Raw genomic sequence first — 12,462 nt, forward strand, 5'->3', positions numbered from 1 at the left:
ACTCTGCGTATTTCTTACACCTGTACCATCCATTTTCTTGTCATCGACTTGGGTGGCTGCTGCGAAGGGTTTGGCTGTACACTGGCTGTTAGTGTCAGCAGCTGTCATGCAGCAAAAGCTGCCTTTGACTTTTTTATTACAAGTCCTGTGCATGTCTGGAGATGGGCTGAGGCAGACAGTTTAGGATCTGTGGTGTGCTCTTCGCTATATTAGAAATATATCTTATTGTTCTGCACCACCAAGTGGCCAGATTGAGCAGATATTGCACAACACCTTTTGATCCAGCCTTACTACATTAACCCAGAGGGGTTTGGTTGTGTTGTAGAAGTTCATACTGGCCGAAACTAGCCACTAGGAAAAAAAAAAAACAAAAACCAAAAAACATTTTAATATAAAACCTTATGTTTTGAAAGAAGGGCGTGTCACATTTTCTCTGATATCCACTAAGGTGTATTGTCAGAGCTAGTTCGGTTCTCATGTCAAACGAAGCTCTTTGGTGGGCTGCACACCTGAAACTCAGGCATGTTTTAAGTATTTCAAATTAGTAACCCAAAATTGGTGGATGGTTCTATAAATATGAGGCCTATGTTTCCAAAGTAGGAAGAGAATGCACATATCTTTGTTCTTTACCATTAGAGTTTAATCCCAATACCTTTTAAAACCATAAAAATAAGATACAGCATTTCATCCAGAAAAATGCATTACATGTTCTAAACAGGAGCTGTTTTCCCAGTCTTTTGTACCCTATGTTCCTTGTGCTCAGAAAGGTTCAAAGTTGAACCCTTAAGTAGTCACTCAAGAGGTGCAAATCAGTGAGGTCTGTTGCTGGCCAACATTACTTGCCCAAAAGCTCCACATGATGTAGCAGCTGATCCCAACTGGCCTGTACCAAAGCCTCTTCCATCCAGCTCTTCCCAGGTTCCCATTTCTGCAGGATCTATGATTGTAGGAGATGGGAAGGACCTATTCTGGCCCTTATATACTGCTGAAACGCTGATATGGTTGTGTATATACTATCCTAAGTCATGTACAGAATATATAATATACTAATATGATATACTTCATACATCAGCCATGTTGATAACATGATGAGAGAAAAAGATGTACATGAGTTTGGTCACTGGCTGTAAATCTTAAATAACAGTTTCATAAACAGTATTTCTTTAAATAATATTTTACTTAAGTCTCATTTCAGAGTGTCTCATGCGTTCATAAGTCTCTTACTGAAAGTCTTTGTTACTTGGATTTTTACAAGCCACAGGGACAGGTACTCACTGGGAGTTAGGGACCCAGCTCAGTGCTTTATGCCTTCATGTATTTCAATGGGAGCCAAGCTTTTAACCTGCCTAAATATCTCGATCGGCCCTTTGGTTTCTGAGTGTTTAGGTCTCTAAATACTTTTCAGTGCCCAGCCCTGCAGCCATATTCAGATAGAGTAATTTCACCTGTGTCCCTGCATCTGGAAATTCATAGTTCCCTGCGTCGCTTTGGTTCTGTGAATTGAGACTTGGAGGCCTTCAAAGAAAACTCTCTGACTTGTGCACATTTAGGAGTGGGCATAGACCATCTTAATGCTTGTGTTTCTTTTGAAAGTGGAATTTTTCAAGTCACTTGTAAGCCCTGAGGTCACAGTAGCAAACATCGGTCCTGACCTGTGTGTGCTCCCTGACGGCCAAGGAACTGAGAAGTAAAATTGAGACGGAGGCACTCTAAAGGCTCGGAGCAGTTTTATTTATGTGCCTCACCATTCCCGACATAATGCACAGCAGTACCGAATAAATCTAGCAGGGATAAAAGCAGACATTGAAAAACTAAACACAAATGCTTGAAATGTAGGTTCTTATTATCTAAATAAGAACAAATTAAGAAGGAAGAATGAAGAGGAAAAGCATTTATCTGAAGCACAGCGATGTCTGGAGACCTCTGCCATGATCAGAACAACATTGTGCTGAGCACGCTGCGAAGAATTAGCAAAAGATTGCACCAGGAGGACTCATACACCAAGTAGGTAAATCAGTCAAGTATGATTGACCACATTTTACAGCTGATGCTGAGAAACAGAGAAAGATGAAGTGACTTCTCTGAGAATTGATTCCAGGTTTTTCCAGGGCTCTGCACACATCTTTGCCTTTGAAAGCAGTGCCACGCTGGGAGAAGGTGGCGTTGGCTACCACTGAGGGGTGGGAGGTCAGAAACTGGATGTCGTGTTGTGCTGTCGGTGAGATGGATCCTTGCTTTGTGAGTCCACAGCCTGCAATAGGTGTGGCAAAGCATGCTGTGGTTGTCTCTGTATCATCAGATTGTGTTTGACCCATGGCAGTGCTCACACAGCAGCAGGCACCGACAGGGTGATGCTTGGGGTTAAGGATTTGCTAGTTTTAATCTTTGAAATGACAGCTCTTGGAGGGTAGTATATCTATAGGAGCCCAAATTATAAATGCCCACTTGCAAATGTCCAAAAAAGACAAGGCTTTAGTGCTTAAGAATTGCTCTAAATTTAGATTGAAAGTCCCTTCCATCTGACGAGGCCACCATCGTTCATGTACACTGCTAGGAACTCGCTATTAGCATTGCCACGGGAGCTGGAAGCTTTGTAGACCACCTCCAGTAGACCAAAGGTACAGAATAACGTGACAGATTCATTCTAAGTCTTCCCTTCAATTTTATGCCGCATGGCTATTTCCCTTTTGCACCTCGGGACACAGTGAAGGTCTTTCCTCAAAACCATCACCAGGTCAAGCAGGCAAAGCTGGATGCTTTGTTCACCTTCTCTGCTTCATCCACAGGATCCATATGTCATTCCTGGGATTAAACCCTGGCACCATTTGGAGTCAATGACAGTTTTGCCAATGCTTTTCAAGGCAATGAGGATTTCATCCTTTGTTCATCCTGTGCCGGCTGGGCTAACGATGTTCAATTAGAAACTGCTCTTTGTTCTAGTGCAGTCAGGAGGATTTTTGCCAATTATTTGAATGAACATTGGATAAAGCTTATGGCTAAATCCAGTCCTTATGCAGAAATCCATGGAACCTACTGAATTGCTTTTCTCCCGGTGAAATTAATGGAAGCTGTATGAGAACATCTAAGGGAAGATTTAGTTCCTGTTTGTAACAATATGTTACCCCCTGATACCGGCCTGCTTTGAAATGTTTATTGTTAAATCCGTGTATTTTTGGTTATATCTCATTAAGAACATAATACAGCCTTGGAAAGTACGTTCTGAAAGGGTATTACAACAGGATTGGGATTACTGTTTGTGAGGCACTTTTAACTAGGGGGAAATTTCAAATTCAATTTACAGTAATGTCAAAGCACAATTAATATATAGGCAGTGATAAGGGGAACATGCAGAAGTACACATTGATAGCACTACAACAACAAATAAACTTTTGGTGCTAGTAATTAGGTACACAAGATTATTATATGTTTAATTGACTAAAGTGACAATTCGGAATTACATCTAGTCACATTTAATTGGATTTGGAATCTCTAGAGGAAAGGAAACAGAGAGCAGTGTGGAGAGGCAGCCATAAAAGCAAACTGATTTTCTGAAGTCTGTTAAGATTCTGCATTCATATCCATTGCACAACAGTTTTTTAATATCCCTCCGTCTAGAAAGAGTAACGCAATGATTGTCACAGACAGTGGGAGTACTAAAGCATACTCAATTAGGTAGCAAGATAGCTGATTACTTTTAGTTTGGGGGGAGGGGATTAAGATATAGTTTAATCAAAGGTGAACTATGTCTGATTTCACCATAGACAAGTGATATTCTCCAACTGCCAAGCTGCAGGGTGTTATACATTTTGATGCTGTCCTAGAAGAAATGTACTTATATGAAAGACCTTTCTCCCACAGATACTTTAAAGCAAAAAAAAAGGAAAAGCTAGACTAAAATATTGTATAGCAGCCATTAAATATTTGCTCAGAGTGAAATATGGAAAGGCTATTAAAAGAAAATGAAGGGTTGTTTGCTTGCAGACAGCTTTACTAGCTAAAAAAAAAATGTTTACTAATGCTTATCTTAAAGTCAGACAAAGACTGAGAGTTACATGTAATCTTTTGATGGAAACCTCATGTTATACTCTTTTAATATTACCTCCTTTAAATACTGCTATATACATCCTTCTTTCCATGTACACTCATTTATTCTGCTTTTGTCATCAGGAGCGCCATGATTGCTGACTATATGTACTGGCTGACAGGAGGCACTGAGCAGCGGATAAGCAAGCTCATCAAAGTGTATTGGCAGGTAAGAATTGATAGCCCAATGAGGAAGGAGGTGCCCATCTCACTATTAAGGCCAAAATGAAGGATTACTGCTTAAAAGACTGCCGACAAAGGTAACTCTTGGGCATATCAATCAACAGGACACTATATAGTACTACTGTATTTATAATTAAGTAGATTTTCTTGGACTAATTTTAAGGGCAAAATTCAAGGTTGTTAACCCTTGGCTCATACTTCAATTTTATGGACTGCTATTAAATTTAATTCTGGATACTGTATAGTCCCCTAAGCTATTTTTTGTGAAGTCTTTCTACCTTAGAGACACTTTCCTTTTGCAATTTGCATGATACTAATCCTCTGATAGCTTTCCAAACTCTTCAACTGGAAGGGGAGGAAAAAATGACTGTAACGAATGGTCTCAGAGGAACCTAAAGTTCCTTCCTCTGTGAAGGATGGCTAGGTAAGACCCCAATCTGCAAAGATTACTTATGTGGGGAGTAGACCATTGACTTCGACAAGACTCGTCTCTTGAGTGATACTTATTTGAGATGGCTCTTCAGCCACATCAGCACAAATTTAAGTTTAAAGGTACCCCCCTCCTGCTCTGAGGAGAGCTCTGACACACTTGGAGGTGAAGGGATGCTAGACCTTTCGCTGGGAGAGGCTTATTGCTGCAAGATCTTATCATTGCCTGTGGTGTCCCAGCCGTCACAGCCCTGGTTTCAGTGCAACCAAAGTGCATTTCAGAGGGACTGTAGCATTTGGGCCTCAGGCAGTCAAGACCCTTCTGCCTCGTAGAGTGGACCTGGCTCTCAGGTCCTCCTTGTCCATACAAGGAATCTAATGATACTAGGAACAATGTATGTCCCTTGCAATAAATTCTCAGAGTCTGATTCTGATCCTATTTATTTTGATTTTATTCTGTGAGAACATCTATGATTTCTCTCATACTCTATATGAAGTGATGCAAAATATGTCTGACATAAGCCAGAATAATAAATATTAGAATCTGGTCTTTTACCTTCACTCACTCAGTAAATTCTTCCTGTTTAAAACTATTATTAGTTGCATTCTTGTCAGTAAAATTGAGTAAATCTCAATCCTGGAAGCTGCTGAATTTCAGTACTGCTGTGAGTGCAAAGTGCATCGCATTCAGAGAATTACCCACTGGGCTAGTTTTTGCAATGCCTGTGAACTTTCTTATATGCTTTCCAGCAGAGAATTTCTTCTGTACAGAACAGTTTGATTTTTTTTCCCTACTGGGTCAGACTCGTTTAAAATCTTGAGTTCACAAACAGGTTTTATGAAGGGGTCATTTCTTCGAATGGAATATCTTTTTTTGTCTCTTGACGCTGGTATCTATTGACTTCCCTTCTTGATGTCATGGACATGAAGCTTCAAATAATAAACCTTTAAAGGAGGAGCTGTCACAGCTGTCCTCTCCCCCCAGGGGTTCAGACTGTTCTGCTATGTAAAAGGGCCAAAAAGTGGCATGAAGGACAAGATTCATCATCTTCTATGCCTCCTTGAAGAGCTTAAATCAGAAAATTTGTGGTTGGGCTACAGTGGGAGTGAACCAAACCAGAAGTGGGGCTACTGAATCGCTTCCAGCCATTAGCAGCTTCATAAAATATTAGCATCATCATACAAAATGGACAGCAAGGGTCAAAGGTTTTTGGCAGTTTTAGGACTCTGGTTCATTTCCGCTTCAGTCCAGAGCTCACAGCTCATTTCTCTTCCTGACAGAGAGTTCACATGTGGGCCTCACTGGACCCCCGTAGTACCAAAAGGCACTGTTTGTGCCCCATTCCCACTCCTTCTCTGCCTTTCGCCTGGATCTGAGCTGCTGTCATCTTTGACTGCAGAAGCTTTGAAATGTCAGTTCCCCCACCGTACTTGATTTTCACTGGGAGACGGAGATTGCTCTGCAGTTTTGTGCCTTTTGTGCGTATGTCTTAGCGTGGGCTCGGCTAAGGATTCAGCGGTATCTATATGCTGACACACACGCGGGAGTCAGCTGGGTGCCCAGTACCACTCCCACTCAAGTTAACAGCTAGCACTTAAGAAACACCGTTCATGAAGATACATCCCCAGCACCAGTAACAACCTTTTCCTTTCCGCGCTGATGAGTTCTGTGCACTCAGCACCACGGTTGACTTCAATGTCATTAGAGCACACAGCAACAATTATGCAGTATGATGTAGCATGTGACACTGCACTGGGACTTTCCACCACAGAGAGACCAAGCAGAGGTAACATAATCCTTTCTATTAACATTCTATTGCATTGTGTGAAGCTGAAAATAACTTGTCACGACTATACATGCTCATGTGCCTTTGTAACCAAAGCAACAGCTATTGATGCACGCTTTTCTTGCTAAGTACTCCTCTGCCCCAGAACTCGCTAGCGTTGGCTCGCAACCATGAGCAAAATTTTCTGAGGAGGAAGGGAATAGATGGTGAACAGGATGGTTTGAGTTTTACTTGTGTGAGGAAAGATTTTTAGATTAGATATGTCACTCTTTGCTTTGATCAGTGGGTCATGTGTATAATCTCCTGGTGTGTCATTGACTACTTTTGTTTCTGCTTTTCATGATTCTTTTAACTACTGGAAAAGGCTTTTCCTCCTCAGAGCCTGTCTTCTACTTCTTTCATGGATTCAAAATATTGTACAAACCACTTGAATCCTTCAGCTGACATCTTAACTGCAAAAAAATTCAAGCCTTTAATTCACATCTGCAAAGCTCTTTATTATTTATCATACTTCTAAATCACTGTTTTTTCTCTCCTGATCTATTCCTCATGCTCCGAGCAGCCTTTATCTTGTATCTCCTTTGGTTTTCTTCTCCTGATTTTGGTTTTATACTTTCCTTTGAACTTCTATCCATGACATCAACTGCCTGGAGTCCTCTTTCTCCAGAACTCTTCTTAAAACATCCTCAAATTGCTTCCCTCCTCGTTGTTAACTTTTACATATTTCTCCTTCTTCAGCAGTAATCTGTTCCCTCTGACTTTGTACCTCCTCTTAGGCACACTGCAAGGATTGTACTGTCAGATTTTGAAGGCCAGATGAGCTCATATTGACAAATTATCTGACTTTCTGCATAAAAACACAAAAGAATTGCACCCTTACCTTCCTGCATTCATACCGAAAGAGGAAAGTAGAGACTGATTTTGAGAAAGTTTCCCAATCCCCATTTAACAAGTTTAATAACAGAATATTTACCATAACACCTCTAATAGATTATTTGTTGCATGCTTCTCCCCTGCTTCTCCCCCAGTTTACTAACTGGAATCTTACTTTTCCAGTCCAAACTTCCAGCAATTTATATTACGCATTCATTTCTGAAAGCTCAGAGATCCTTTAGTACTTGTTATCTTCTCCCTGTATAGGTACCTATGGATCACGATCAAAGCAACTTTAAATATTCTTTTTGATTAGCTTTTTGATTAGCTTTCTTTGATTATCCCCTTTAAAGTAAACCATCTATTTCTGGATCTTCTGTACAATGATATGTAATATCTAATGCCCTGTGTTGGTTTTGAATATTAATACCCGCCTTGCATTCCACTCTGTGATAAAGGTATAATGCTGATGAGAGGTGAAAAAGTAATTTGCAATGGGTAATGTTATTCAGTAAGCTGGGCCTTTTTCTCTGTTCAAATATTTTATGCCATGGATTGAAAAATATACATTCTACGTTAACATATAATCAGATGGATGGGCTTTTTTTCATAACCCACTACAGAATATGCACTGGATGGTTTGTGTATTGGATGTTAGATTAACAATAGGCGAGTTAAATAGAGTTCATCACAATAAATAATAATGTGTATTATGGTAGATAACTTCGGAGTGGTAGCAGTAAGATAGAGTTTAAATTTACTTATTACTATAGTCAAGTAAGCTGCCTAGCATTTATTTTCAGCAATGCAATTTCTCAGCTGGTAATAGCAAAACAAACAATAGACTTGAGAAATTTCATCTCGTAGAAAGAGTTACTCTCCAAACTGTCCAGTTTTACTCACACATTTGTAAACTATTTCCACTGGATAGAACCTGTGCAATATAAGCTGCATGCTTAATTCCATGAGTAAAAATATATCACGCTCATACTACAGCATCAAAAATGCCAACATTGTACAACATGGACTTTGCAAGTATCTTGAAAGTCCCAGCCTGATTTCAGCAGTATCTGGCACAGACGTCTTAGTATGAAATGCCTTTATTACCTGATTTATAAACATCTCCAGCTTAACTCATTAGCACACTAAAAATTTAATTGCTTTTATTATTCCATTGTGAAACCCATGTGGCCTATTTTATACTAAAGGTTCAGCTCTAGCATCCGTTATGCACTTATACCCAAAGTTATTCCCCTCTACCCAAAGTCTTACACTAAGTGCCGTTGCACCAGCAACCCATACGTTGCAAACAGAACCCCAGGAAGGCATTGCAAAGCTTGAAAGTTCATATCTGCACACTTCCATAACCATCTGGACTAAAAGCCTTCATTCCATCATGTAGCCAATGTCTATTTGCTACAGCTCAAATGGAGACCTTTAATTTGCGTTGGAGTAAACCAGGCTTTTATCTTTAGCTCCAGTTCAATCCCAGTTTTTTGGCCAAGATTGCAGCCCTCATAGAGCTGCTCTTAGCGCATTAAAAATACTGATTTTTGCTGCGTATGGAGCTCACGAACTTGTGTTTCTGAGAATAGTTCTGTCAGCTAAACTCAGCGTCACAGAGAAAGCTTGCAGTAGTACACGCACTGGCTGACATGGAGGTTTGGGTATTCAGACATTTGTTTTGCTCACTTGTTGTTGTTATGAACATCAGGTGCTTCCGCTTCAAAAATCTGGGCTGTTGCAAGCCCAGAGCAATACACACATCACACAATAAAGTAAATGATAACCCAGCCCTGCAAGGTGGCAGAACACCTGCAGCGCAGGGATGAACACTGTCAACTCCTTTAGAGCTCAGCTTTATCTCACACCTTGTGGGGTGATGATCCAAGGCAAGAAAGTTAAAAGGAAAAAGCTTTTGGTAGCCAAAAACCTTTTCCGCAGTCTCAGCCGGTGACGAGGCCTGTCAGCAGTCTTGCCTGCTCACGCTTGACCCCTGTCCTGCTATGGAGCGTGAGGTTTCCAAGCTGGCAACGGCAGGGATGTTTTACAATCCTCTTAATGGAATGACCGATAGAAGCTGACAGACAGCCTCTCTGGGCAGCCTGGCCATCGTATCACTGAGAAAATGTATTTCTCATTAATTCTTGAGGCTATTTTAACAGATCATGCTATGTCACAGTTTGCTGGAGAAAAGTCCCTTCTTTAATCAAATCTGGGGGAAAATCCCGTCGAGGTCAACAACTGTTGTGTGTACAGGCAGAAGTGCATGTCTAATACGCAAAAGTCGATATTGTCTCAGAGATCTGTGGAGCTTGTTTCTGGTTTAAGTATTTTTGAATTTTCTCATGTCAGAAAAGATAAAACATTTCTCTTATCCCTCTTCATAAAAACCAATAGGTAATCCTCCCTCTTCTGTATCTACAGCCATTTTGAAGGACACCACTTGCCTTCAAGCACTCAGCTTTTCATTTTCTGGTAGAAAATTGGGATGTAATGATTTTCCTCATTTGGTACATTCAAAGAACGAAAAGATTTTTGGCTCATAAGTAGGCAGATCAGTTCATTCTTAAGACACTGCACTGGTATCCAGATGATCTCAGTGCGGCTTCTGACCTGTGTTCTCATTGCATCATGGCTGAAGCAACTTGTAAAAATTAAAAATATTAACATTTTTCAGGGCAGAATGAGCCTTTTCCTCTGTATGCCATTTCAAGGATCCAGACCAGTCTGGCTTTGAAATACACTATTCATAAGACATAACTTTCAGCTGCAAAAATCAGCTTCATTCTGCTCACAGGTACACTAGTAAAAATATAGAGTAATTGAAAACTGGATTGAGAAGGCAAATAACATAACAGAGAGTTTCTATCATGTTGATACTGATTTGGGAGCTCTTTATTGCTGTTGTTATTGCTGATATTTCCATTCCAGAAACAATTCCGCATGTACAAAACCAAGGAATTTAACATTTTTCTTGTATTCTTTCTTCTTTAGTAATATTTACCTCCACATATTTGCTACCTACTTCTATTTTTCTAGTACCAGATCATTCACGGTAGAATAACTGTTGCTGAATCATAATTATATTTACATAATAAGAGAAGTTATTAGTTTAAATGTCACAATTATTAATACAGATGGATTAATTGCCTCTAATTTCAGGGAAGATGGATTTATTTCATACAGCTGAATGTAATAGGCAACACATACCTTGCTGTAGTTGGTAGCTGTTGAAATCCCAATATGAAGCAAAATATCAACCCAATTAGGGTTTTAACTGTTAACAGAGGCCCATAAATCGTGTCTCAAAGATACTCAACAGGAACAACCTGGACAGCAAAGCTCTGGACCATATTAAAAACCTAGAGGTCAGCTCAAAAGCAATGTGCATATTTCACAAGTAGAACTTTCAATTCATTCTGGCTTTTACAGGGTTGCAAAGCAGAGCTTTAAGATTTACAAAAGAAACCTGAGAAATCAGCATAGAAAACCAGCCATTTTGTGCTGCTCTCAGGCCCTTATTCTTCCCTTGAGATGCAAAAGTCCTTAAGAAGTTACACATTCATTGTCCTCTTCCCTTTTATATCCCATCTCCTTTCTTTGGGGAGATGAAGCCACCGGCAGGAATTTGTGCTGTTTCCAGGATCATTACTGGTTATGTAGCTTTCTGTCTGCACATCTGCTCTTGAAAATAGGAGGACATCACACAGAAAGAGATAAAGTCACTTTTCAGAAACATCTCTATGTACAGTCAACTTCTCTTCTACTAAATTAGCAGACATTCAGCCACATAAAGCAGTTTGCTATTACAATGACTGAGGCACGACGTTTTGCTCCCCCTTTGAACAGCGCTGTCCATTTTGCAGGCTAACCACATCAGTCACCACCCCTGGCTGTCTTACTCCTCTCTTCACATTTAAGTCAAGTTCCCAAAAGATGTTGAGCTCAGTGCTAGGAAGGACTGACATCTCCTTCAGTTACTTTCTGCATTTTACTTTCCTTTTCTTTTTTTTTGTTTTCTCTTTTTGGGCTAAAAGCACTGAAAAGCCCTTACAGCAAGTATCCCACATTTCTCCCAGGACTATTTCCTTGCCAGGGTCACTCCCTATCTCTCAAGCACTTGCTTAAATCACCAGATGGATGCAGCATCCAGTGGCCAGCATTCAGTTGGTCCATGGCTCTGATGACATTCACCTAAAGCTCAACATTTAGCTCTGTCTGTCTGAGTTAAGATGTCTCTCTGGGCCCAGGCTACCAAAGCTGTTCAACTGAGCACAGTTTATAATCCCCTTTCACAAAAAAAAAAAAAACCCTGTTGCTCAAACTGTGACCCATTCCTGACATAGTGGGAGCCGTGCGGAGCTGACCCAACACCTGCCGAGGGCTTGTGCTGGTGAAAGGCTTCTCCCAGCACTGGAAGGGCAGTCCTGCTGCTCAGAGCAGTCACAGTGAATTGCCTTATTGGAATTTGGGTATTTCTCACTGTGAAAACTCTTTTATCCTTAAGAAAGGGGCGATATTTACAAAACTAGTTAAAAGCTGTGGCTTTGGCCAATAGCTTCATGTAGAGGATAAGTGGCCTATTGGTTCCTCGATATTTGCATCCACTACCTCATCGCCCCGTTGCAGATTTATGTCTGCCTCTGTTACCATGCCAAGGAAGCGTGGCTGCGCTGCAGCTAGCTGGGTGGCTGAGAGCCTGCCAGCACGGCACATCAGCCACGCTGACTGTCCGAGGGAAATTGGCTCGCTCCGCTGGACCGGCTCTGCTCACATCACAGCGTTCCCGGGGAATCAGGAGGTCCCAGCTGGAAAGGGGTAGGTGGCCCAGGCCAGGAGCCACGTCTGCAGAGATGCTTGGAGCTAGTGCTCCGGCCTGGTACAGACACACAGGGTAGATACTGATGGCAACAGACTGTAATTCAAGCAGTAACAGGGGCTCACCTTGTCAACGCTCTGGATCAGCCTTGCAAAGCAAATATAGCCTCTGTTTTGTTGGTCTCAGAGTTGCTCCACCACAGCAAAGAAACACTGAAATCCTTCACATTTACCCCTGTGCTGAGATGAAAGGGTGATTCTCAGTTGGGAGCAAGTGATAGGAGAG

General features: G+C 41.0%; 1 protein-coding gene across 1 annotated transcript in view; it reads left to right on the forward strand.

The window, feature by feature from the left end:
• The window catches only part of SPATA16 (spermatogenesis associated 16), a 77,493-nt gene that overhangs the window by 32,903 nt on the left and 32,128 nt on the right, over positions 1 to 12,462 (forward strand). The window contains exon 4 of the mRNA XM_086754918.1: positions 4,168 to 4,252. Coding sequence (XP_086611044.1) covers positions 4,168 to 4,252 — 85 coding nt within the window. The remainder of the gene's footprint in view (positions 1 to 4,167; positions 4,253 to 12,462) is intronic.

Source organism: Chlamydotis macqueenii, chromosome 9 (assembly GCF_036417535.1).
Source record: "Chlamydotis macqueenii isolate bChlMac1 chromosome 9, bChlMac1.mat, whole genome shotgun sequence".
Lineage (NCBI taxonomy): Eukaryota > Metazoa > Chordata > Aves > Otidiformes > Otididae > Chlamydotis > Chlamydotis macqueenii.